Source organism: Arachis duranensis, chromosome 9 (genome assembly GCF_000817695.3).
Source record: "Arachis duranensis cultivar V14167 chromosome 9, aradu.V14167.gnm2.J7QH, whole genome shotgun sequence".
Lineage (NCBI taxonomy): Eukaryota > Viridiplantae > Streptophyta > Magnoliopsida > Fabales > Fabaceae > Arachis > Arachis duranensis.
The window spans coordinates 110993960-111020580 of record NC_029780.3 but is presented as its reverse complement, the minus strand read 5'-3'; the positions used below and the strand labels follow the sequence as shown (position 1 = coordinate 111020580).

General features: G+C 33.6%; 3 protein-coding genes, 1 long non-coding RNA gene and 1 pseudogene across 7 annotated transcripts; 2 read left to right on the top strand and 3 right to left on the bottom strand.

The window, feature by feature from the left end:
- The first annotated feature begins 277 nt into the window (after positions 1–277).
- LOC127741381 (uncharacterized) lies at positions 278–2911 on the top strand. Its single transcript, XR_008002328.1, has 3 exons — positions 278–544; positions 703–779; positions 925–2911. It is a non-coding gene; the product is annotated as an uncharacterized LOC127741381 (long non-coding RNA).
- A 2792-nt stretch (positions 2912–5703) lies between these two features.
- On the bottom strand, positions 5704–9726 carry LOC107467137 (cysteine-rich receptor-like protein kinase 10). 3 transcript variants are annotated; one of them, XM_052253568.1, is made up of 9 exons: positions 8997–9726; positions 8541–8917; positions 8255–8407; positions 8031–8152; positions 7723–7933; positions 7369–7606; positions 6916–7066; positions 6554–6821; positions 5704–6109 (listed from the first exon to the last, which is right to left on the bottom strand). In XM_052253568.1, the coding sequence occupies exons 1-9, from the start codon at positions 9434–9436 to the stop codon at positions 6063–6065; spliced, it is 2007 nt and encodes a 668-aa protein (XP_052109528.1). In that variant the 5' UTR covers positions 9437–9726; the 3' UTR covers positions 5704–6062. The 3 variants fall into 3 exon arrangements, with proteins under 3 accessions (XP_052109528.1, XP_015941660.1, XP_015941661.1); XM_016086174.3 differs by having other exon boundaries at positions 6467–6821; positions 8997–9725; XM_016086175.3 differs by having other exon boundaries at positions 6467–6821; positions 8264–8407; positions 8997–9725.
- Positions 9727–10589: 863 nt separating this feature from the next.
- On the bottom strand, positions 10590–15614 carry LOC107467134 (cysteine-rich receptor-like protein kinase 19). 2 transcript variants are annotated; one of them, XM_052253567.1, is made up of 7 exons: positions 14651–15614; positions 12414–12554; positions 12169–12290; positions 11876–12086; positions 11523–11760; positions 11133–11280; positions 10590–11030 (listed from the first exon to the last, which is right to left on the bottom strand). In XM_052253567.1, exons 1-7 carry the CDS (start codon positions 15477–15479, stop codon positions 10698–10700), a joined length of 2022 nt encoding a protein of 673 aa, XP_052109527.1. In that variant the 5' UTR covers positions 15480–15614; the 3' UTR covers positions 10590–10697. The 2 variants fall into 2 exon arrangements, with proteins under 2 accessions (XP_052109527.1, XP_015941657.1); XM_016086171.3 differs by lacking the exon at positions 14651–15614 and adding an exon at positions 13055–14139.
- Positions 15615–19865: 4251 nt separating this feature from the next.
- LOC107467115 (pentatricopeptide repeat-containing protein At1g62670, mitochondrial-like) lies at positions 19866–21833 on the top strand (annotated as a pseudogene).
- A 569-nt stretch (positions 21834–22402) lies between these two features.
- LOC107467150 (cysteine-rich receptor-like protein kinase 44) lies at positions 22403–26381 on the bottom strand. Its single transcript, XM_016086187.3, has 7 exons — positions 25175–26381; positions 24110–24244; positions 23879–24000; positions 23586–23796; positions 23267–23504; positions 23019–23172; positions 22403–22883 (listed from the first exon to the last, which is right to left on the bottom strand). The coding sequence occupies exons 1-7, from the start codon at positions 25983–25985 to the stop codon at positions 22545–22547; spliced, it is 2010 nt and encodes a 669-aa protein (XP_015941673.1). The 5' UTR covers positions 25986–26381; the 3' UTR covers positions 22403–22544.
- Between the last annotated feature and the right edge of the window lie 240 nt (positions 26382–26621).

The following is a 26621-nucleotide window of genomic DNA, read 5'->3' as shown; positions in this document are numbered from 1 at the left end:
GGGGGTGAGAATATAACATCTCAACTTTTTGAATCAAATCATTATTTAATAACTAATTAATTAATTAGAATATTAATGATTTAAGATTTGAATTTAAAATTTAAACATATGAAAGCACTAGTGGTAGTAAATCTCTAACCGACAATAAACAACCTTTTAAAATATAGTCATAATTAATTCTACATTTATTAGATTTGAATGATATTTTTTTATCTTAAACGGGGCTTAAAGCCCAAAAACAAAAAACACACTAAACAGGAGTGGTTCTGCAGAACTCTACTCCACGCTCATCAGCTTCCACCAAGAGCACCATTATAGCTGGGATTTCTTCAAACAAGGTGATTCCTTTTCCCATTCCTTGCCCATATTTGGCTAAAGCATCGGCACATTGATTCGCCTCTCTGAAGATGTGCCGAATCACCACCTTCTGTGGTTTTGTTAGCAACTCCTTGATCGACCTCACTAGGGAAGCTCCAATGTGAGTCTCAGCCGCGGTACTTCGAATGAGATTAATAGCATAGCTCGAGTCAGATTCAACTTCCAGGTAGGGGATATGCAAATCTACTGCTAATTTCATTCCTATAAAGAAACCCCAAAGCTCAGCTATAGTGATTGTACATTTTCCAATGTTCATACTGAAACCAGTGATGAATCGTCCTATGAAATCTCTGATTATGCCTCCGCTTGCTCCTTTGCTATCAGGTTGAAACACAGAACCATCAACGTTAAGCTTGGCCCATCCTCTTTCCGGCGGCTTCCACCCAATCCATACTGTTCTGGTAAGACGAAGTGCTCTTCTACTCTGTTCTGTGATATCTAGAATGTGATTGTAGTTCTCTGCCAAATTTCAAATCTTGTGATGCATCTGATTATTCTGGGTAATTAAGTTTTAAACACTAATTCATTCCTACATTGCCAAGCTAGGTTACAGGTTGTCATGAAAGTAATGGTCCACGGAGTACCATTTTGGGTTGGAGTATGTTTACCCAAGTTATTTTTAAGCCATTCTGAATAGGAAAGGCTAAAAAAATCTTGTTGTAAACTACTATTGACAATGTTGTTCCAAACAGTGTGGATAAAAGGGCAATCACGCAGTGTATGGAGCAAAGTCTCTTCTTCTCCTTGGCAGCTTGGGCAGTTACCATCTTCGGTAAGTCCTCTCCTTCTTCTTTTATGATTTGTCAACAATGTCTCATGAGTGAGTAGCCAGCAAAAAGATCTAAGTCTTTGTGGTAATTTGGCTTTTCAAATCTGTTTGTATAGAGACTGCTCCTCTCCATCTTCAATATAAAAAGTTTCATAGGCTGATTTTATAGAAAACACGCCATTTGGGCAGGACATCCAACTGATGGAGTCTTCCCCGATTTGCAAATTATGAGCTTTGATTGTATGTAGAATATCTATGACTTCCTCGGGTAGAACACGATTTAGTGCTTCCCAATCCCAGTCTCCATTTTCGTTGATATAGTCTACAACCTTTTCATTGAGTTTGTCCTCTTCCAAATTAGTTAATGCAACCTCTTTCAGATTAAAACCCAGGGATCCATTGCTCCTTCCAACAAAGGGCTTTATTCCCATCTCCTAGTCTCCAGATGAGATTGGTTTTGAACTTCTCCCAAACCTTGTTAATTCCGAGCTAGGCATTTGAGTTACTTGATCTATGTTGAATCTTTGGTAAGATATCTTCACCGCAGCCGTATTTGGCTCTCATGACTTTCACCCAAAGCTTATCTCTGTTGTGAATTAGACTCCAGGCGAGTTTCATGAGAAAGAGTGAGTTTGAATCCTGAGCCTTCCTCAAACCCAACCCGCCTTTCTCTTTGGGCTTGCATATATTATCCCAATTTAGCAAGTGAATTTTTCTTTCCCCTTCACTACTTCCCCATAGAAAGTCTCTACAAATCTTGTCAATTTTTTGACACACTGCTGCTGGGATCTTTCTGGTCTGCATGCAATAGCTTGGAATCGTTGCAAGAACCGATTGTATGAGTGTACATCTTCCTGCTAAAGAGAGAGTCTTCCTGTTCCAGCTAGACAGGTTGCTTTGCATCTTGTCAATGATAAATTGAAAGTGTTGTTTGTTACACCGTTCGTGAATGAGTGGGACTCCCAAATACTTTTCCAAGTTGACTGTGAGGTTGATTCCTAGCTCCTGATTCAAATGATGTCTAGTGTTATGGTTGACGTTACTAGAGAAAAACACACAAGACTTCCCAAGATTGACCTTTTGACCCGAGAAACCGCAAAAAAGGGAGAGAGCATTCTTGATGATCCGGACTTGCTTCATATCCGCATTAGCAAAAAGTACTAGGTCGTCTGCAAAATAGAGATGAGAAATTTTAGGTACACCCCTTGAAAGCATGATAGGTTCCCATTTTTTTTCATGAATTAATTTATTTATCAAGTGAGATAAGCGTTCAATACAAAGAACAAAAATATAGGGGGATAAGGGGTCTCCCTATCGTATTCCTCTGGTAGGCCTGAAGGTTTCTGAAGGAGAGCCATTCCAAAGAATATTCATGGAAGTCGTTGATATGCAATAGCTGATGACTTTAATGATGTTGTCCGGTATACCGGCGTCCTTAAGAGTGTCCATTATGAACGCCCAATTTAGCCTATCATAGGCTTTTTCGAAGTCAATTTTTATAGCCATAAAACCCTTCCCATGCTTTTTGTTTCTCATAGTGTGAACCACCTCTTGGGCGACTAAAATATTATCTGCGCTTACCCTACCAGGCACAAAACTAGATTGGGTGTTAGAGATAAGTGTGGGCATAAATTTTTTCAGTCTTGAAGCAATAATTTTAGTTACAAACTTATAACAGACGTTACAAAGACTAATCAGCCTAAAATGCCCAAAATTTTCCGGTGAAGGAATCTTAGGAATTAAGGCAATTAGAATGATATTTAGTTATATAAAAAGATAAGAATACTAGCTCTATTCCTTAAGTTTAGTATAAAATCAAATTCAAATTAAATTAGGTAGATAAATCGGTTACAAGTTCATAGGAGAAAATCGTGCTCTTATTAGCCAGCCTGATATACTAATAGTATTTTGAGAATATCTCAAGCTGTGGTTATCTAATTGACTTCGTTTAAGATTTGTTTTAAAGCTAATTCAATTATCTATAAATTTGTCTCTAATAGCTATTTCCAAATTCCAAACTTAGAAAATGTTATAGGGCTCACAAAGTGACGTTTCAGATTAAAGATTTCACCTAAATGCTTCCTAAGCTATTTGATCCTTCCTTTCTCATTCTATTCCCTTCTTCTATACAAAACATTCTAGTATACACAAAGTCTAGCTATGGAACAAGTCTTTCTTCACTAATAAGCCACATCTATTTTGCATCGGAATACCTATCGGAACTTCACTCGAGGTAGGGTTTTTGTGGTAATTTTTATATGCATGTTTTAAATGTTTTCGAACATAGATGTTAGCTTTATTTGCATGTCATGGTATAATGTCTCTTTCTTTCATACGCATTATGCATTATAATAACAATCTTATATGCATTAAAGAACTGAGGGAATGATCCTTCGGTAAGGGAATGTGACCCCCAAAGACAAGATAATCGAGATGATCATTCGGTAAGGAAAGGTGATCGAATCGAGATGATCATTCAGTAAGGAAAAGTGATCGGCAAACCTTTGGGATAAGAACCTTCGGTAAGGGAAGGAGACTATCCCATCAATTTTATATAATAATAATATGTTTGTTGATATGACTCCCTTCTTGTGTATGCCTAAATAACCTTGATTGTAAATTGAACTGAAGGAATGATCCTTCGGTAAGGGAAGGTGACCCCCAAAGACAAGATATCGATATGATTCTTCGGTAAGGGAAGGTGATCGCCAAAACGTTTGGGATAAGAACCTTCGGTAAGGGAAGGGGACTCCCACCTTTTATACCGGTTTGAGCTCAATACCTTCCATAAAAGCTACGATAAAAAGTAATGAAAAGTACAATGAAAAGTATGATCATGATTGTTCTTCTTTTATTCTTTTTAATTTATGATTATGATTGCATTCAAAGATCATTCTTTTATCCAAAGTTTCTTTTTATTTGATGGATGATATTGTTTAAGATCTTTATTTTTATTTAGATCTATTCTACTTGACTTATTTATGCCAATGGTAGTATTCTTCTCTTATTTATTTTGTATTTTGCCTTGCTTTGTAGCCTACGAGAACATCAAAATAAGGTTTATGAGTTTAGATACATTTAAATGTTTTAACGCTATAGGCATTTTGTATACATCACACATGTCATAACATAAGTAAATGAGAAGCATCTAAAAGTCACACCACTCTGACTAACAGGAACTTTTAAAAATAATAATTGAACAACATTGCGTTATCACTGTTTTTATTTTAAAACTCGGAGTGGTTGGAGATGGATACGATGACACCATATAGATAAACTACTGAGAAACTTTTGTTTCTCACCCCTCTCTCCGTTCCATCTTCAGGAACGATGCAGTACAAAGCAATACACTACTCAGTTGAGGTGAAAAGACAAGTGCATTCGTGGGAACAAACTATCGAGGACGTAGATACAAAACATTAAGCGTTTACGTTAAGAAGGAAGAATATGCGATTGTTTTAGCCATAGTTATACAAATTAAGAGAATTAGGATTTTCTGTGTGTCTTGTTTTATCCTTATTGAGTGATTGCAATTGTAACTATGATGTTTCTTGTTATAATTATTTGGTATGAGTAAAGCTTGTCCTTGTTATGCCTTCATAGTTTAGCATGCCCGTTTTTCATATTAGTAATTTTATATAAATATTTTACATTTGTTTTAAAAGAAAATTTTTGCAAATTTTTAAATATCAACTACTAAATATAATTCAAATAAAGTTTAACTCAGTTTAAAAGTATTAGGGTATTACAAAGTTTGTACGGAAAGAATTCACTAATAACTGAATAAGTCAAATCGTACCTTGAGAATTTTGTGGCATTTTCAGTTAGCTAGCCAATTTGTCTATCATAGTGGTTCTTAGTTGTCGGCAATGTCTATCATTTATTATAAACAAAAATGCCGAGTCATTAAAATCAGTTATTAATGTATTTGTATATAAATATATGTGTAATTTAATTTATTTTTATTATGTATTTATATTTCAATATATATTTTGTATTGGTGGTTAATTTTGGTAGTTGATTTTGATATACACGTAGCATAACTCTATTATAAAATACAAATATATTGTTCTTATACTAAAATCAGTTATCAATGTATTTGTGCATAAATACATATATAGTTTAATTTATTTTCAATATATATTTATATTCTAACATGTATTTTATACTAATGACTGATTTTAATGAATGATTTTAGTGTATACATAACATAATCTTATAAAATAATATTTTTATTTTTTTAAAATAGAACATGACAATAAATTAATAAAATAATAATTATTATATTAGTATACATAAAAATTAATTATTTATATAAAATACATGTATGTATAAATATATGATAACCGATTTAATAATTAGTTTTTTTATGTATTATAATATTTTTGAAAAAAAAATATCAAATATTATTTTTAAATTGATCAAATTTTATTCAAAATCAACAAACATATCACACTCTTATTAACCAAAACATAATATTTTAATTACTATGAAAAATATTACTCCTGCTCAAAAAAAAATCACCTAAAAATAAATTGATCATTGACAAGAGGAAAGAAATCAGAAAATTCTATTATTTTCCTTTTTAAACATTTACAAGGTTTCAAAATAAATTACAAACTGTATGTTGCATCAAAATATAAAATGTAAGCTTTTTCCTTCCACCATCATTGTCACTTGGCCCTTCTTTCCGGATCAGCTTTCCCACATGCCTCCTCACCCACTTCTGGAACAGGGTTTACCAACATGGCTCTTTCTTTTTCTGGTCTTTGACACTGGTTGTGGCGGTTTAGTTTGATGCAATCATGCAAATTGGAATTAATTTACACTTCCAGTTTTTTTTTCTTACTAGTTCATCTCCTCCACTTCATGTTATGTTAGATTAACCCACTCTGCCGCAACCACATCTCACCATTTATGTCCTTCCTACCAATTCTTTCCAATATCTCTTTAGTATAGATTCTGGAATTATCAGCAATATTTCACCATTATTCTCAGTTTAATATGTAAAATCTAGGAGCTAACATTATTATAAACGAATTTTTTAAGTTATATTAATAAAGTTTTATTTAAAAATAGCTGTGTATACTTTAAGCTTTTGTTTTAAACGTATTAATTAACACATATCCCTTAAAAAATATTCGATACGTTACACATAAAATTAAACAATTCCTCAAGTCAAAATTAAGGAAGGAATAACAAAGGAAGAAAAAAACAGAGAAAACTATGCAATAGTCGCAACACGCACAAAAGTAAAGTGATAAGTTATGTATAAGATAATTAAAATCTTGTTATATATTATATTATATTATATTATACCTAAAAAAAAGGAGGACTATCGAGGGAAGAAAGCAGTTGTAGGCATGTCATTTACAGAGGATGAGAAAGAATATTTGGTGGTGTGACCTGATGAATATGATTCATGTCCAGATGCATGCCTTCTTGTCCTTCCTTTCATGAAAAATGCTGGTTCCTGAGGATATGGCATTTCAACTGAATCATTTGTAAGATATGAAGCTATGGTCCCCATTGTAGGCCTCTCATCTGGATTTTCTTGTACACACAATAATCCAATCTGAATACATCTTTCAACTTCATTTGGATTATAAGATTCTTGCAGAACTGGATCCAGCAATTGAAATACTGATTCATCACTATTCCACAGTTTCCATGCCTGAAACCACAAATTAAATAAATGATATGTTTTTATTTGATTTGAATATTCCAACAGAGTTCATCACATGAAATTTTGGGGACTTGATACTCACATAACTCAAGAGGTCGTCAATACGACATGAATCAAAAGAAGACGAATTCTTCTTTCCACTTATAATCTCAAGAACCATGACTCCAAAACTAAAAACATCTGATTTTACTGAAAATTGTCCATGCATTGCATATTCCGGAGACATATAACCACTACATAATAAAGGGTTAAAAAAGTATTAGTACAATATAATAAACTAGCCAAGCAAGAAAGATTAGTTGATACCATTTAACCCAAATAAAAATGGTACAAGTCTAGAAATATTTTGATGAGTATTGCATTACATTGCACATATTATTTTAACTTGAACCAATGTGACAGGAAGGATAGTACTCGTTTTCTATATTCTTTTCAAGATAATAAATGAAGAAAAAAAAGGTGAATTTATCATGTGTAGGTGAATTTATCATGTGTAGAGGAATTTAGCTGGTAAAGTTAAGGATATATGACTCACTATGTGCCCACTACTCTGTTAGTACATCCTTGGATGTGATCTGTATCTACTATCCTCGCCATTCCAAAGTCAGAAATTTTGGGATTCATTTGATTATCTAGTAGAACATTGCTTGGTTTGAGGTCTCGATGTATTATCATGAGACGAGAATCTTCATGAAGATAAAGAATTCCTCGAACAATTCCCTTTATGATTTTATAACGCTGCGACCAAGTTAATTCTCTTCGCTTGGAGGGATCTAAGATTGTCATCAACCAACCAGGTGAGAAAAAACAGACGGATCTTTTCTATGAACAACTAAATAATTTAATTAAATAATGATGTAAGAGGTGACAAATAATTGAATTAGCATACCAAATAGGAAGTGATCAAGGCTCTTGTTAGGTACATATTCATAGATAAGTATACTCTCTTGATCTTCGAGGCAGAATCCGATTAACCTCACCAAATTCCTGTGCTGAAGTTTAGCTATCAACAACACTTCATTCTTGAACTCCTCCGCCCCTTGTCCCGAATTTCTTGAGAGCCTCTTCACTGCTATTTCTTCTCCGCTTGGAAGAATTCCCTAGAACTTCAGGCCATTAGTACGAAAGTGCAAGAAAATAGAACAAGAACCATAATGTTACATTATTCTCATCACATCGTTTTACATAATGTAGCACCTTGTAGACTTCTCCATACCCTCCTTTTCCTATCCTGCTCCCTTGAGAAAAATTGTTTGTTGCGAATTGAATTGTATCCAAATCAAATTCCAAAGACTCTGAGGCACTCATATCAGGCCTAACTACAACAAAACAAAGTTCACAAGAACAGAGTTTCAAACTACTCTAGGCTTTTCTATCAAGGTTGAGAGTTGAGAATTGAGAGTTAGAGGAAACTAGTTAACTGGAATTACAGTTTTTTCTGATTCTGAGACCAGTCTTGCGTCTCTTCCTCAGTTTTCTTCGAAGGTAAAAGTAGCCAAAGCATAAAACCATCACCAAAATCACAACCACAACTGCAACCATAGCAATCACTTGTGTTCTGCTATTTCCTCCTCCTGTCAAAACATAGAACTATTTAACCTTTTCTTACTCAAATTTGAATGGATGCAAAAACTTTGATAATCCTATTCCTAACATTCATTTCTAATTGAGTTTTAATATTAATTAAAAGAAAGAATATGAACTGACCCTTATTAGTTGTTGTTAATGTCCCGGAGGTACCTGAATGCTGATAAAACGGATACGTTTCATACCTAACAATGCAACTTGGAAACATAACACTTCCCCCTATGCTCCCGCCGCAGCAAGTCCTTGGAAATTCAGCCGTCGCGTCCACGATACACCGCTTGCAGTCAGCGGCTGAGAGGTCCGGCGTGCACTGAGCAAGACCGTACACTGTGGTGGTGGCCGTGGCGGCAGCTTGTTTCACTGCATACTTGTTATCAGAACCGCCAAGAGCCAAGGCTGCTTCATTTCCAATCCCATTGAATATGGACCCTAAAGCACTGTAGAAACCTTTGCTGTGCAAAACCACAGGGTCCCCCAACGGGATCTTGATCTGGTACCTAAACACAAGCAGATTATACAAGATCCAAAACTTTACAACTCAAACTAATTGAAATTCTTAAACTGTAGTGTAGGTACCTTGGCCATTCGTCCATGGTGGAGAAGAAGAATCTGTTGGAGTAGCGTAACAAGCACTCGTTGTACCAGATGACAGCCTCGTTAGCAGAGGGACACGACGAGGCTATGTTCTGCGCTGCGAAACCGACGCACTCTCGGCACAGTGCAAGTGGCACGTCACCACGGCACATGAAGAGGCCGTAGACGGCGGCGTCTGAACCGTGAGAGCCTACAGTTGCGTTGAAGAACCTGAGATTGTTGCCGTTGGTGACGTTGGAAGTAAGATATGAGAAGAGTGTGCTGAGGTTGACGTCGAAGGTGCTGTTTGGAGCGAAGGTGGAGTTGGTTGTGCAGTTGACTGAATCGAAAACAGAAGCTGAGGCATGTTCTGAAGTCAAAAGTACTGTTAGTGTTAGGGTTCTAAGTAAGAATGGTAGTGTGATATTTTTGGTGTCGAACATGATGATGAAGGTCGTGAAGTTGTGAATAAAGGTTTCTGCATTAAGAAAGGGAAAATAAAGAAATGATAATAATGATAACTCTTAGTGTTGTAAATGTTCATTGAAAAGGAGCACTGTAGAGGTGGCCATATATGAAAAGAAAATGTATGATATAATTGGAACCGTGAGCATGAGTCAACAAAGCAGGATTTGACCTCTTTGGACAACTGCGCTAGCGACTTTGCCAATAATGGAAACGTGAATGACACACCTTCTTCCGTTCTCTGTGGATTATTATTTGCAAACTTATATTTATTTCAATGTGAGAAAATAAAATGTAAGTGTCGAATTGTATTTATCTTGAGATTCTTATCCAATCGTTTTGTCAAATCTTGTAGGTGGAGAAGCCAACACTTTTGCATGGGTCCTAGATGGCAACTTGGCTACCCCCATTACTCATTGATGGGGACGTAAGCATCGGATTTTTTAGCCCGTTGTATTAATTAAAAGCATTTGATCACTGTTAATGAGTTGGAAAGTTCGTTAAAAAAAATCTAGTTGTCTGTTTCACATTATGTAATTATTAAGGAACTTAGGCAAAGGACAACAGAAAAGATTCCAAGGAAAATACCTAATGAAATTTTATTACAGAAGAAACATTTTTAACAGACTAATTTTATTCCAAGGAATTACCATTGAACAATAGAGGGTCTCCATCAAGTGCAGTAGCATTCAACGTAGAAATGTAGGAATAAAGCTGGAAGAATTCGAACCTGATTTTGCAGTTAGGGAGCACAACTAACTCTTCTCCCAATTTTTATATGCGTATTTTACTTAGATGATTTTATTTCTTGGTTTAACGAATCATTTACTCCTACCTCCTCCATTTTAATTCCAAAACCAAATATTCTCTTGGAAGATTTGTATTATGAGAAAAATGCTCAGAACCAGAAAAGAACTTAGAAGTAGAACACATAATAACTCAGGACTTACTCTTTTCAGGAATAGCAGACACATTCATTAATGAACTAGAACACGTTCCTCTATAAACAAGAAGCAATACAAAACTTTTCTACAACAAATAAACAAATTCCCTTGTGGGCACAAACACAGAAATAAATATAAAGAACCAAATGTGCTCTCACAGTTGATACAGAACAAGTATTTGCACATCAATTCAAAGTAACTGATATTTATTATATCCATTATTTGAATAAAAGAATTTGAATTTCATATATGTACACACTAACACACACGTGTAATGGCTTCAATTGACCTCGTACTATCGTGGAACAGAGATACTAATAGACATTTCGTTGAGTGAATGTTGAGTGGAACAATTGCTTAGGTGTCCTGAATCAACTTCTAGTGCGACCATATTTGGATTCATTCTACCATGTACAAAAAAAGCAGGCTCGTGAGGAAATGGCAACTCAATGGAGAGGTTACTTAGATATGAAACTACTTCTGCCATTTGTGGCCTATCATTAGGATTTTCTTGAACACATAGTAAACCAACTTGGATGCATCTAATCACTTCCATTTGAGAACATGATTCATGTAGATTTGGGTCCAGTATTTCAAATGGTGTCCCATCTCTCCATTGCTTCCAAGCCTACAACCATCTCATCATATTAAACACTGAAATCATATGTGTCTGTGTGTGTGTGTATACACTATTAAATTGATTGAGAAAAACTAGTTGTTTGGTACTCACATGACTCAAGAGACCATCGTTGTAGTAAGAGTCATAAGAAGAATTTTTTTTGCCACTAACAATCTCCAAAATCATAACTCCAAAACTGAAGATATCAGATTTTTCCGAATATTTTCCTAACATAGCATATTCTGGGGACATATAACCACTGCAAAAAGGAAATCAATGATATTAAACTAACAAGCAATAGTTAAATACATAAAGAATAACAATAACTTCTTTGTGGATAATCTAACCAAAATAAATATTATGCTTATCTATGTATAAGATGCACACTAATAGTTACATGGTTATCATTGTAGCCTTACTAAGTATCTGATCTTTATAAATCCAATTTAACACATGCCAAGTGTATTTAGATGGTAAGCAATTAACAAGTTTAGAACTTACTATGTTCCCACAATTCTACGTGTTCGTCCTTGATCTTGATCAATAGCAACCATTCTTGCCATGCCAAAATCTGAAATTTTAGGATTCATGTTGGCATCTAATAAAATATTACTAGGTTTGATATCACGGTGTATAATTTTGAGGCGAGAATACTCATGTAAATAAAGAATTGCACTAGCAATTCCGCCTATAATTTTAAATCTCTCACACCAACTTAATAGCCTATGCAGTTCAGAACCTGCAAAATTTATCAAGGAAGGTACAGGTGAGAGATAACAAATAGAATTCCATGAATACAAAGAAAACAACAAGGAACTTTATAAAAATTAAGCTCAAGGGATTAACAAACTAACCGAATAAAAAGTAGTCTAGGCTCTTGTTAGGAACAAATTCATAAATAAGTATTTTCTCTCCTTCTTGTAAGCAAAATCCCAATAATGCAACAAGATTTCTGTGTTGAAGTTTAGCTATCAGCAAAACTTCATTCTTAAATTCCGCAATGCCTTGCTCGGAAGTTATTGATAATCTTTTTACCGCTATTTCTCGTCCATCAGAAAGAATGCCCTATATAAATAACTTAGGAATTAATACAAGGAGAAAACAAAATAAAGTAACATGTATATATTGTACTAATTTCATCTCTCACCTTGTAAACTTCTCCAAATCCACCTTTACCTATCAAGTTTGCACAAGAAAAATTGTTTGTTGCTTCTTCAATCGTAACTAAGTCAAATTGCAATGACTCCAAAGTAGTACTTTCGTTTCCAACTACACAAAGATACGCGAAATATGAATAGCATGCAGCATAAGAATAAAGTATATAATTGCTAAGCTTAATTAGAAAACGAAAGTTCATAAGGACTGATTTTCCTTTTTACACACATTACATACAATTTTCTTTAAGGATAGCCTTATAACGCCGCAGAGCATTTATCCGCCGGAAATGATAGCCAAAGAAATAAAGCATCAAGAAAGCAACAATAGGAACAGTAGACGCTATGATAATCTTTAATCTTCTGCCACTTGGTTTCCCTGCATAACAATCAATATTGCCCGTGAATTCAATAATGCAAGTGTTTCTTCAGTGGCTTTCATAAATATCGCTTAATAAGTTGAAGTATTATTTCCACTGCGAGTCTTAGCATTTTATATACTAATTAAATTAAAAGATGATATTTGTTTAAATATTATGAATTTAGTTTTGAGACAATATTAGAAATCAAAGTTTTACACAAAGTCACAAATAACTTTAGGTTTAAGTCACAAAGTCACTTTCCCCCGTTTTTTTTACTATTAGTTCAAGTTTTTGAGACAAGTAATGTTATAGCATGCTATCAAACAGTCTAATCGCTCTTAAAAATAGGATAAAAATTTAGATGCAGTTAACTTTATTTGGAGTTAATAGCTAAAAATAGTTAAATCTATCAAATTATTTATAAATTTTTAACTTTTACCTAAAAATAAACAAAAATTTAGCATAAAATAAATAAAAAATAAAAAATTACAAAATTAAGCCAAGAGGAAAGTTTTACCTGAAAGCTTAGTTTGATATTTACCAAGTCTAGAATTAGGTAGTGAATTCCAGGTGGTACGAATAGTAACATTGGAGTAAAATTGGCGTAATCCGAACATCAAATTGCAGCTTGGAGAAAGAACCATCCCACCATCGGTTCCCAAACAGCACATAGGAATATCCTTCATTAAATCATTCAAACACTTACTGCAATCTTCTCTCCACAGATCCGGAGTGCACTGAACAAGTGTATATACGTTCTTAGAACCATTCAAGCTCGCGTGTTTTGTTGCAAATTTCTTCATCTTGCTCTTCGCCTCTTCAATTGCCTCGTTCAACGTGCTCGCCAACAACCACCCGTAGCTTCCTTCATTGCCCGCATTGCTGCCATTGTTGTGAACGATGTACTCAAGGCGAGGCCACTCATCCAAGGTAGAGAAGAACGAACGATTCGAGTAGCGAAGGAAGCATTGGTGGTACCAAATTATGCCTTCTTTCGAGTTATTCCCACACCTTGACCCTATTTCCTGCTTTGCTGTTTCTACGCACTCTTGGCATGTCTGGTTGCTGACGTCACCGCGGCACATGTACATCCCATAGATTGTTTCGTTCGGGTGGCCGCCGCCGGCGGTGGCGTTGTAGAAGCCGGCGGTGGCCGCGTGGGAAGAGAGGGAGGTGAGAAGGGTTTGGAGGTTGGATCTGTAGATGGTAGTGGGAATAATAGGAGAGATGGTTTTGTTGTTTAAACAATCGCATTTCAAGTAATCAAGCTCATTACTATGATTATTATTATTATTATTACTGGCTTCGGTTATGAACAAATTGAAGGTGGTGATGAGACTGAGAAAGAAGCAAAGGTAGTTGAATAATATGAGTTTAAGAAACGACATTATATTACATCATTCCTAACTAACTCTGATCTTTCGTGTTTAATTAAAGTGGAGAGTAATTAGAGCGAGGATATAATGAATGGTCGATTATTGATACGGGTGGGTTAATTGGTTGGTGGCGGCTAGAACATGATCATTTCAACAACTATCACTATAGCCAGCTGGCCAGAATGGAATCATATTCTACATTAGATGTAATTGATTAAAAACAAGGGAAAAAATTATTATTTATATATGTAGATGACCACTAGTTATCTTGCAGTCTTTTGGAAATATGAAAGCTATGAAACACATGGAAAATAGTCTTTGTTTTATTTTATTTATTCATATGTTTATTATTATTTTATGCCAAATTGCCAAGTAGGTTCATCCATTTGCGCATAAACTCGAGAATACTTTTTACCACACGGGACTTTGGTCCACTCCCCCTTCCCTAATCAATTTATCTCTTACACGGCTATATCTTTTTCTACAATAGTATTATTTGTGCAACTATGATATTTTTTAATTAAGTTATAAATTATTTACGAAAATCATTAGCTATACTTTAACTGACAAATAACTACCACTAACTAAAGAACAAAATAACTATATTAGGATATATTGGCGTGGCGGTGGATATGTAACAACTAGCAAGTGTGTGTGTATACGCCAAATGAAACATTTTTCTTTGCAAACCGACAAGAATTAATGTAAGATATTTAATAGCATAGTAAGAGGTTTACCTGAAAGTGGTTTACCAACAAAAGGTTTAGGTAGTTGGTACCAATTAATAGGAAGATTAGCGTCGGAGTAGAATCGATGTAAGCCAAACATCAAATTGCAGCTTGGATACAAAACCATTCCACCATCTGTTCCCAAACAGCAGATAGGAATATCTTTCATCACATCATTCAAACACTTGCTGCAATCTTGGCTCGACAAATCAGGTGTGCACTGAACAAGTGTATACACATTCTGAGACCCTCCCAAGCTCACATGTTTTGTTGCAAATTTCTTATTGGCATTGGCAGATTTCGCAGCCTCAGCAATGGCATCGTTCAACGTGGTTGCTAACAACCATCCATAGCTCCCTTCCGTGGTTATATTCGAGGTTTCGTGATGACTGATGTACTTAGGCCGCGGCCATTCGTCCACGGTTGAGAAGAAAGAGCGATTGGAGTAACGAACCATGCACTCATGGTACCAAATTATGGCTTCTTTGGAGTTTGGACAACTTAAGGCTATTTTCTGGGTTGCCATTTCAATGCATTTTTGGCATTTCTGGCTCTTGATGTCGCCCCTGCACATGAACATGCCATAGATTGTTACACCGGTGGCATCTCCGCCGGAGGAAGTGGTGCTGTAGAACTCAGCAGTGGCGGCAACGGAAGAGAAAGAGGTGACGAGGGTGTGTAGGTTGGATTCGTAGGTGGTGTTGGGAGGGAAGGTTTTGTTGGTTGAGCAACTGTGACTGAGGTACTCAAGTTGGTTATTGTCATTTGCTTCGTCTATGGAAAATTTGAAGAATAAGAAAAGGCAAATTTGGAGTAATATGGGTTTGAGGAAAGACATAGAAATAGCTTGATCGTTTGGCGTTTGGATATGGATATGATTGATGTGAATATGCAAAAGAATGATGCATTGATTGGCTAGTATGGAACATTAGAGGCAAATAATCAACAAGTTTAGTCAGTTGTCTTGGCAAAAGTAGTTTTGATGACTTGTTACATACGGTGGTATTTTTGGAAAAGAAAAAAAAAATAAAGCCTGCCAATAAGAAGATTCAAATGAGATTATAGAAATTTGGATGGTCAAATTAACTATATATGTACTACGTGTCAGGTATATGTCCATGGAAAATCAAACACATTCATTCATGGAAGTTTCGCACCTTTGGTAGTAACTAGCTACAAGATTGATGAGATAAACGAATCTGTGAAGCAGGCAGCGCTGAAGGAATATCAGAAGTCAGATTATTTTCTTTTTTTTTCTTTAGACATATTTCGACCCAGCCCAATAAGAATTAGGGATCCATCTGATGGACCCACGATTCGACGGATTACCGACCTGTCCAAACTATTAGATGATATGATATCCTTTTTTCTAAAAGTCGTCACATTTTTTATCCTAATTAGTCTTTTTTATACGGATACTTACTTTAATATCGAAGTGTCTTTGTAAATAGTTCCACTTGCCAATTAAGCAACGTAATCCATCAGCCTTCTACTCCGCAAATCTTACCCTCAAGATCCGATCCCATCCTACTCAACCTTTTATCTCAACAGACCTGAAAAACCAAACAAAACATGAAGTCAGAAGAATCAGATTACTTTCAACAGAGTATATCACAAATGTTTTTTTGTTATTTTTATTTTTTATTTTTATTTTTTTTTTGCTCAATGCTGCTTTTTATACTTGTATCACAAATGTTTTAGAGTTTATTGGGTCAACTCTCCACTGAACTACTAACGAGTAGAATGAAAATTTAGAATTGGGCTGGCTTGGCCTTCTTGTTTGTTGGGCTAAGCCCATATGATCAAAAACAGAAAATTAAAATTCAGACAAAGTAAGGACCAATTTAATGCACATATAACGATGACACGTGGATAAATAGCATTGCGATACGTGGCATAATTTGACACGTGGCAAAATAGCATTGTGACACGTGGCGTACTCATCCACATCATCATGTCACATGTCGTTGATCGACACGTCATTATACTGTTACACGTGACCAAATCATGAGGTGACACATGTCACCAAAGATCCACGTCATCAAATTACGTCAGCGCATCGTTAACGAAAAATGGGTCTGGAATTATTATAGTACAATTTTTTCAATTTCAGGAACGTAATTAACGCAATTGAAATTTCAGAGACAATTTTAGTATACGACATCAATTTCAGGACCACTATAAAAATTTATCCAAATCTCTTTTAAAAAACTCTTAAACGAGTAATTACTTTATTCAAATAAAATACTTGATACAGAAATACAAAGTAATAATTTGTAATATTCTATCCAATATTAAGTTTTAATTACACTAATAATACCTATCAGTACTAAGCTAAATTGTGTAAATATTTAAACAAATACAAATAAAAAATACTAATATACATGACTATTCTTCTCTAAACACTCACTATATTATTTAATTTTTATTATATCAGTCTATGCTAAGTAAATCACTTATTTATATTAATTAAATAATAAAATTACATTACAAATGTGACAACTTGTGATATTATTAACTTATGTATTTATGAGTTGTAAGGTGATTACTTTTAAATTAAAATCCTTGACCAAATGACTTTTTTTTTACCTTTTGAATTGGTCAAACTTTACAAATAATACACTTTTGAGTAATATACATATATTTAATAGCGTCTTATTATGTTTATATTCAATTATTATTTAAAAATTGGTATCATTAAAAAATATTTAAAATAATTTATATTCTCAATAAACTAAAACTTTTTTTACTTTTTAATTTTTTAATTTTTTTCTTTTAATGGATCAATAATGCATTTTGTTTAATTTACTCAAATTTTTTTTTGGTTATAAAAGAAGGGATTGAGTAGCCAATTTAAATACATTAATTGTACTAATTATCATAAAATTATTTCTTTTAAAAATTTAAGTTGATAAGAGGAGATAATATAAATAATTATACTTCTAATACTAATAAATAAAAAAATATTTTTTTAATATTTTTTAAATATAATATTTTATATACGATCTTTAAGTGAAATAAAAAAATGCAAAAAAAATTTGATGTAATAAAAAATTACACCTAATAATATGGTAAATAATTAAAGAGAAATCACCAAAAAATGCATATGAATTATCTTGACACTGATAAAATTATTTTCGAATTTTGTTATAAAAAAAATGTCCTCAAATAATTTTAAAATGTACAAAAATTATCGTGTCATGATTAAAGACATGCTCTATTAGTCTCTATTAACGAAAAAATATGGTGTGACTCATTTGTCATATAAAGAGCTCTATTGCCACATTATTCTTTTTCGATAACATAGAATATCTTAATTCATAGGTGTGCACTTTGTCAGGTTTTTAAATTATTTGAAAAAAATTTTGTCGATAATAAAATTTAAGAGTATTTTTGTGGATGATAAAATAATTCGAATGCATTTTTTGTGGTTTATCCTGTGTTAAAAGTTGAATGAACTATCATCAATACAAAGTACTTCTTCAAACAAAATAACGACCAAAGAGTGAATCACTAAGACGTTGAATGCAAGAATGTTATCATCGTCAATCTCAAGAATCACTTTAATTTTTAGGTACTCTTCTCCAAATCCCTAATTTTATTCCACACTTCACTCTCCTTTCTTTCCTTTCTCTTCATCTTCGATCTCATTCCTTCACTTCATTCTAAACCCCATTCAATCGCCAAGTTAATAAAAATAGAGTTAACTATCAATTTGGTATCTGAAAGATTCACGTGTTGACAAAAAAGTCTCTCAAAAATTTTTGGACAAAATAGTTTTTGAATGATTTAAAATTGTGACAAAAATAACCAATAAATAATATATTTTTTATAAATGACAAAATTTTTTATATTTAACAAATGATAAATCCATTTTATCTTAATTTTGTGATAACATTTAAATAAATATTTATAAAGTTTTGGAGCAAAATTTTATCTCTATTTTTTTCAAAATAATGTGGTCATTCTCGATGAAAATTTTTATAAAAAAATTTATTTGACATCAAGTTACCAAAATTTAAAAATGAAAAGATTTTATTTTTCTAATAATATGTTCAAAAATTTATATTAAAATTTGACCCCTAAAATTATATTTTAGAATATATATTTAATATTTAGCTTTTTTGCGTGTTTTAAATCTTTAAAGAGCTTATTTGTTATTAGCATCTTTTGAAATTATTTTTATTAGGGATGTGAATTTTTGAGTACCATTTTTTCTGCTGGCCAATAAGTTGTTGCATACACAAGACGAAATTCGAACCTCGACACTTGTTCAAGCAGACAAGTGAATTGACTACTTGACTCGTTCAAATTGGTTATTTGGTAAAAGTAACTAATTCTTGGGAATGGATCATCTCAATTTTTTTTTAATTGATGGAATAAAATGTGATTTTTAACTTTTTAATATTTTTTCTTAGTCCCATCTATAAAATATATGGTGAGAGATCACATTTTATCCCCTCAAATCAAAAAAATTGAGAGAATCCAATCTCTTAATTCTTTAGTTTTGACAAATTTTAAAAGTAGAAACAATTAAACAAAGAATAAATATTAATCTCCACCCCTAGTAATTTCTTCCAAGGGCTAGGAGGCCCAACAAAAAAAGATCCATTTTGGCCCTTGTTCTTTAACATTATTTCGGTCATTGTTCTTTAATATTGTGAGACTAGTTAGTCTTCAACTTAATGATATCTCTTCAGAATATGTTTATGTGACACGTTAATTACGAATATATTCTCAATTTAATTTTTATAAGTAAAAATAAATTAAAAATTATTAAATTTTTTAATTTTACACAATAAATTTAACCAATATATATAAACACCCTAACAACTACTCAAAACATAAGGAGACTCTCAACAAAAAAATCTATTAATTCTAATTAGTTTTTAACAGATAAATCAATAGTTTAATATATCACACATGTTTATTTTATTAATATAAAAAAATTAACAAAAAGATTAATCAGCTTCAAAGAAATAAAGATTAAAGGTGAGAGACGTCATTTTTTATTAAATCTCATTGTGAGAGCCGTTTAAAATTTTCTCTCAAAAGAATAATCTCCAATAATTTCAATACTACTTTCAAGTCTCACTCTCTAATATGTTTGGTTGAAAAAAAAAATTAAAAAATTAAGTATATTTTTATTTTCTTTAAATATATTAAAATAAAAATATTTCCAGGCTTTCCTCCCTTTCTCTTTGCTTCTATTTTCCTCTCAAACCAATATAGTAAGGTGGAAAGCACTCTTCGAATTTTACCATACTCCTCTTAAGTTTTGATTGCAAGAATGTTGTCAACTTGTCATTGTTCTCATCCTCACCAATCAAATTAAGGTATGCTTTTCAATTCTCAAATTCTGTTCCCCACTCCGCTCTCCGTCTTTGCTTCTCTTCAACTTCATCCCTACACTCTCACTCTCAGCCCCAATCACTTGATGAAGCTGTTGATTCCTTCACTCGCATGCTCTCTATGCGTCCTCCTCCATCCATCATCCAATCACCAAGATTTTGGGATCTCTTGCCAAGGCCAACCATTTCCCCACCGCCATCTCCCTTTTTCAGCAATTGCAAGCCAGGGGAATCGCTCCCAACTTGTTTACTTTGAACATCTTAATCAATTGTTGTTGCGGCATGAGTCGTATGACGCTTGCTTTCTCTGCTTTCGCCAAGATTTTCAGGATGGGTTTTCAGCCTGATGCTGTAACGTTGACAACAATCCTGAAAGGCCTCTGTCTCTGTGGGAATGTTGAAAAAGCACTGCACTTTCATGCCACAGTGCTGACTTATGGATTTCACTTCGACCAAGTCACTTATGGGACCTTGATCAATGGGCTGTGTAAGATTGGACACACATAAGCTGCTATTCAAGTGTTGAGAAAGATCCCACAGCATGGAATTCTTCCTAATGTCGTAATGTACAACCCAATTATTGATAGCCTATGCAAAGTTACGGTTGTAAGTGATGCTTTTCATTTGTATTCTGAAATGCTTGCTAAGGAAATTTCTCCCAATGTTATCACGTACAACACTCTAATTTATGGATTGTGCCTTGCGGGTCAACTCAAGGAAGCCGTTCTTTTGCTAAATGATATGATTCTCATAAACATTACTCCTGATGTTTATACCTATAATACTTTGATTGATGGGTTATGCAAGGAAGGAAAGATCAAAGATGCTAAGAGTGTATTGGCTGTAATGGCAAGATCTGGTGTGAAACCATATGTAGTTACTTATAACAGCCTAATGGATGGATATTGTTTGGTTAATCAGGTAAATAAGGCAGAATATGTATTCAACACAATGGCCCAAAGTAGAGAGTTACTTGATGTTCAAAGTTACAATATCATGATTAATGGCTTCTGCAAAATTAAAATGGTTGATGAAGCCTTGAATCTCTTTGAAGAAATGCGTCGTAAGTACTTGGTTCCAAACACGGTAACTTACAACACTCTTATTGATGGCTTGAGCAAATCAAAGAGAATCTCTTGTGCTTTGGACCTTCTTGTAGAGATGCATGAAAGAGGTCAACCTACTAATGTAGTCACTTACAATTCCTTGTTGGATGGGATGTTCAATATCAAACGAGTTGACAAGGCACTTATGTAATTCAAGGAAATGAAAGAGAGTGGCATTGATCCAGATATATATACACACAACATACTTATAGATGGGCTGTGCAAAAGTGGAAGACTTATAGATGCAATAGAGATTTTTCAAGATCTTTCCGATAAAGGCTATGGTCCTAACGTGAGGACATACAATATTATTATCAATGGGTTCTGCAAAGAGGGCTTGTTTGAAGAAGCATTGGCACTCTTGTCAAGAATGGAAGGCAATGGTTGCTTACCAAATGCTGTGACTTTTGAAACTGTTATTCGTGCTTTGTTTGAAAAAGATGAGAATGACATGGCCGAGAAACTTCTTCGGGAAATGGTTGCTAGAGGCTTATTGAATTGATAAAAGAAGGTAAGATACATCAACTCAAATTGAAATTACATCTCATTGTTGCTGAATATGTATCATAGTTTTGTAAATTCTGTGTTTGTTGGGTCAGAGGACTTTGGCAATGCCATAACATTAATTAATTTTGCACTTTCGATTTTTGCAATTGCTATCATCTCTTTTTGAATTCCACTATATTGATTCTTTAGTTGATATTCCTAGTTATAGCTTACAGATTTAGTGTTTAAGATCTCTTTATAGCAATAGTGTTCTTTACTGTTATTCTATATGAGATCATGTATTTATCATGCTACAAACTAAACTAAAAAGATTGAAAATTTTGTTACTTTTTATCATAAGCAACCATGAGCTATTGTTTATTTGATTGAATCCTCTAGGAATTGTTGTAAAAGGAAATTTAAATAGGTACTAAGGATTTATTCTTAGGCTATATAGTTTTCACTTCTATCTTAAAAATAAACCCACCTTCTAAAATGCATGTCCCCTCTTTTCATCAACCTAAGCAACATCGGTCAAGGTTAATATAGTTCAGTTATTTCAAGATTTTTGGCCATTTTCTTAATTAATGCTACTCAGTTGTATTGCTGGGAAATTGCTTCTGCTGAAAATATGTACATTATGAAATACTTTTTCGGAGAATGTTTTTCTGTTAATTCTTAGATGAATTACTTCATTATTTCTTGTGTAGACATTATTCCATTGTCTCTAAGTCTCTTTTTATTAGCATTTTAAATCAATTTGAGTTGATATGTGATTAGCTTACTAATCTGTAATTCACATCTACAATAAAAAGATATTGTAAAAAAAGGAGTATATATTTGGAATAAGTAGTGCTGCTTATCTAGTACCATACCGTATAAACATCGAAAATATTGTTAGATAATTACATCAAAGGAGAGATTAAAGCAAGACCAAAAAAGGAAAAAGAGAGATTAAAGTTATCGAGGATGAAATTTACTTATTGACATTTCATTTATAGAGAAGGTTGTTGAACTTTTGCCAGATTGATGACTAGAACTTGATTCTTGTGCAACTGTTTTTGGATCCATGAAACCACCATGCAAGAAAAATGCTGGTTCTTGTGGAGATGGCAAATCAAGAGAATGATTATTAAGATATGAAACTATTGTCCCCATTGTAGGTCTAGAATTTGGGTTTTCTTGAACACATAATAAACCAATTTGAATGCATTTTATAACTTCCACCTGGTTATAATCTTCCTTTATTTTTGGATCCAATATGCTTAATGGTGTTCCATCCCTCCATTGTTTCCAAACCTGTAGCGAACAATTCAAATTCTTACATTACTTTACAAATAAATGAATTTTTACCTGCACCCGTCTGTTAAAGTTAGTAGAAGATTAACAAAACAGATATTTACATAAAAAAAAAATGAAGATATTAGCACTCACATAATTTAAAAGACTTTCTCCAACACGATTTGAAGTATAAGAATTTGCATTCTTTTGTCCGGTAACAATTTCTAGAATTATGACTCCAAAACTAAAAACATCTGATTTTTCTGAAAATTGTCCAAGCATTGCATATTCTGGAGACATATAACCACTACAAAGTATATGACAAATTAGTTAAAATTGTACTTTATTATAGATTAAAATTCGAAATAAATCATATATATGTGTGAGAATTTGAAACTTACTATGTACCAACAATTCTATTTGTTTCTCCTCTGTCTTGATCAATGTCGACTATTCTAGCCAAACCAAAATCTGAAATTTTTGCATTCATACTTTTATCCAATAAAATATTACTCGGTTTTAAATCACGATGTATAACTTTAAGTCTTGAATATTCATGTAAATAAAGAATTCCAAGAGCAGTTCCTCCGATAATTTTATAACGTTGATCCCAGCTTAACTTTTGTTGTTGACCACCATCTACAAAATATTTTAGAGTTTAGAGTGGATATAGATAGCTGAACCAATATGAGAGTTTAGTTTAGAGTCAAAGTGTCAAACCAAATAAAAAGCAATCAAGACTTCCATTTGGCACGTATTCGTAAAGTAGTATTTTCTCTTGTTCTTCTATACAAAAGCCCATAAAAGATACTAGATTCCTGTGTTGAAGCTTGGCTATCAGCAAAATTTCATTCTTGAACTCAACCACACCTTGTTTAGAACTTGTAGAGAGTCTTTTTATGGCTACATGTCGGCCATCAGGAAGAGTACCCTAAAATATATATAATTATTAAGTTATAAAGCATGATATTTGAAAAAAGAAAGAAAGAAAGAAAAGAACTACATTTTCTCACCTTGTAAACTTCTCCAAATCCTCCTTTGCCAATCATGTTCTGGTGAGAAAAGCTGTTCGTGGATGCTTCAATTATAGAGAAATCGAATTGCAACCCTTCTAAAATGGCACCTTCACCACCAACTAGACCAATATGTTTGAATTGTTAAACAAGTTTATAAGCTTCTTGAATGCTACAAATTAAACTAATCAGGATAGTTTTTTTTTTTTGAAAAAAAAAATGTATTCTTACAGTTTTCTCTAAGAATAGTCTTGGAATTCTTTTTTTGTCTTCTTCTTAGCATATAGCAGCACAAAGTGAAAAGCAATGCCACAATAGCAATGGGTACAACGATTAGAATAATTGTTCGTGATCGACTTCTTTTGTCTGTATATATAAAAAACCAACGTATATCATTCGATGCCAATACTAAGAAATAACTTGGTAATAATAATAGACCAAAAAAAATTTTGTGAAGTGCTAAAAAAATATACAATATCTAGTGTACGCTGTTGAATTGTAAATGAATAAAAAGTAAAAAATGAAAACTCATGTGTAATTACTTTAATATAAAAGTGATCGTTTTAAAAAAGTGACTTCTAGCAGAGTATAGGTGGCTTCCTATCTCCTATGGCAAAGTTTTAATAATTTTTCCTTATCAAATCTCATATGAAAAAAACGTGAGGTATAGAAAAAAAACACGTTCAAACAAATAATTATATTTAGTCGTACGTTGAAAAATTATATGTGGCTTGCAAAGGATTGCTATTTCTTGTCAAAAATTAGGCACATAGCTACCGATGAAAAATAATCCCCATAATTATATATTAAGAAAGTTTAGAGCCATCACCTTTATTAAAATTTTGGTAGCATTTAATTAATAAAAAAGTGAATAATTTTATTTTATTAGATAAAATTTCACACTATTAAAAATATTAATAATAATTAATTAATAATTATAAATCACAAAACTTATTCACTGAAAAAGATATAGGCTAAAGTCAAAGAGCAAATAATAACCTAGCTAAGTCGGCAATTAGTAAAAGCCAACTGCACATAGCCAAGCTAGAAACCTAATTCCAGTTCAGTTCACCTTAACACAAAATTAATAATCAAAGTTAATCATCCATGTTACGTACCTTAGCAGATGAATCTTGATCTCATCGCGAAAAACAAAACACATACAAATTAAAATGTTCACTCACATGAAGACCAGATGTTGATGACAGCTAAGAACAGTAACTAAATTATTTAACATAATATATTTCATCATTTTTAATTATTATAAGAAGTTAGATTTGAGTTAAACATACATACCTCTGGAATTTGATGATGGTGCTGGGGACGGTGCAGGTTGAAGTGATCGATAGAAAGGGTAAATCTCAAACCGAATATTGCAATTAGGGTACAGAATCCTCCCTCCTTGCTTTCCGGCACAGCACTCAGGAAGGTTCGAATTGATCAAACCATCCAAACAGCTTCTACAATCTTCCGGCGACAGATCCGGCGTGCACTGAGCAAGACAATAAAGATTTTGGAATATGGATATCGCAGCTTCCTTTGTAGCGAACTTCTTTGCACCGATAGGCGCGTTGGCCGCTTCGTCCGCAGTTTGATTCAAGGTTCGATACAATAAACGGTTGAAGCTTTGTTGGTCTGTCATGTTGGTGGGGCTGGACAACGCGTAGCCAGGGTAGCCAGGCGCCACCGTCACGCGCGAGAAGAACGACGTGTTCGAGTACCTTACCATGCACTCGTGGTACCACATAACTGCCGCTACGGAGAGTGAACACTCTGTGTTTGTTGAAAGTCTTTGACTTGCGTTTCCCACGCACTCGCCGCATAGGTCAGAGGGTATGTCTCCTCTGCAGATGTATAGTCCATAGACTGTGTCGGCGGGGGTTTTTCCGGTGATGGTGTTGTTGTAGAACTCGGTGTTGTGGGTGGCCTTGGAGGATAAGGAAGAGAGAAGGGTCCTGAGGTTGTTTTGGTAGGTGGTGTTGATCGCAGTGAATCTGTATTTTGAGCAAACCTGGTAGAGAAAATGAGTGTCCTCTGCTTTTGTAGTAATTGATGAAAAGTTGAGGATGCTAATAAGGACGAAGAATAATACATTGAAGGAAGCCATGGCTAGTACATTGAAGAATAATACGTATGTGGCGGCCGTTTGAGTTGAGTGAATATGGTGGATAAGATATGACAATTAACTGGAGTTCGAAAGGTGGCTGTATAAATTTGCAGGAAGAACACTTTGACCTGGATAAACACGCAGTAATAATCCAGGGTATAATTTTTAAGATGAGTGAACAAGCGTAATTAAGAATTTGAAGACATTAGCTAATCAAGTAGACAAATTTAATTTCGTAAGTTTCTAACTTTCAAATTAGAAACATGTCATGGGATAGAATAAAAATTAATGGAAAATAACAAAATTTTTCAAAGCCATAAGCTAAAACAGGGTTCCATCTGAATTTGGGGATCTCAAGCACGCCAGGTGGGTGGCAGCGATCTTTGCCAGCCATTTCTCGAGAAGAATCGTTCAGGAGAGTTGCAAATGAGGGCAACGTCTTTCTTAGAGCTAGTGCTATGAGTGAGTCAGCTCATGAGTCACTTCGAATGAGTTAGTGAGCCAAATTTAAATCTGAAATTAAGTTCATAAATTAAATGAGTTTTTTTAATATTTTTTAAAATATACAAGTTATAATTTATTGATATAGAATTATAAATTATATTCCTATTATTTAAGTTAGTTCGTGAGTTAGAG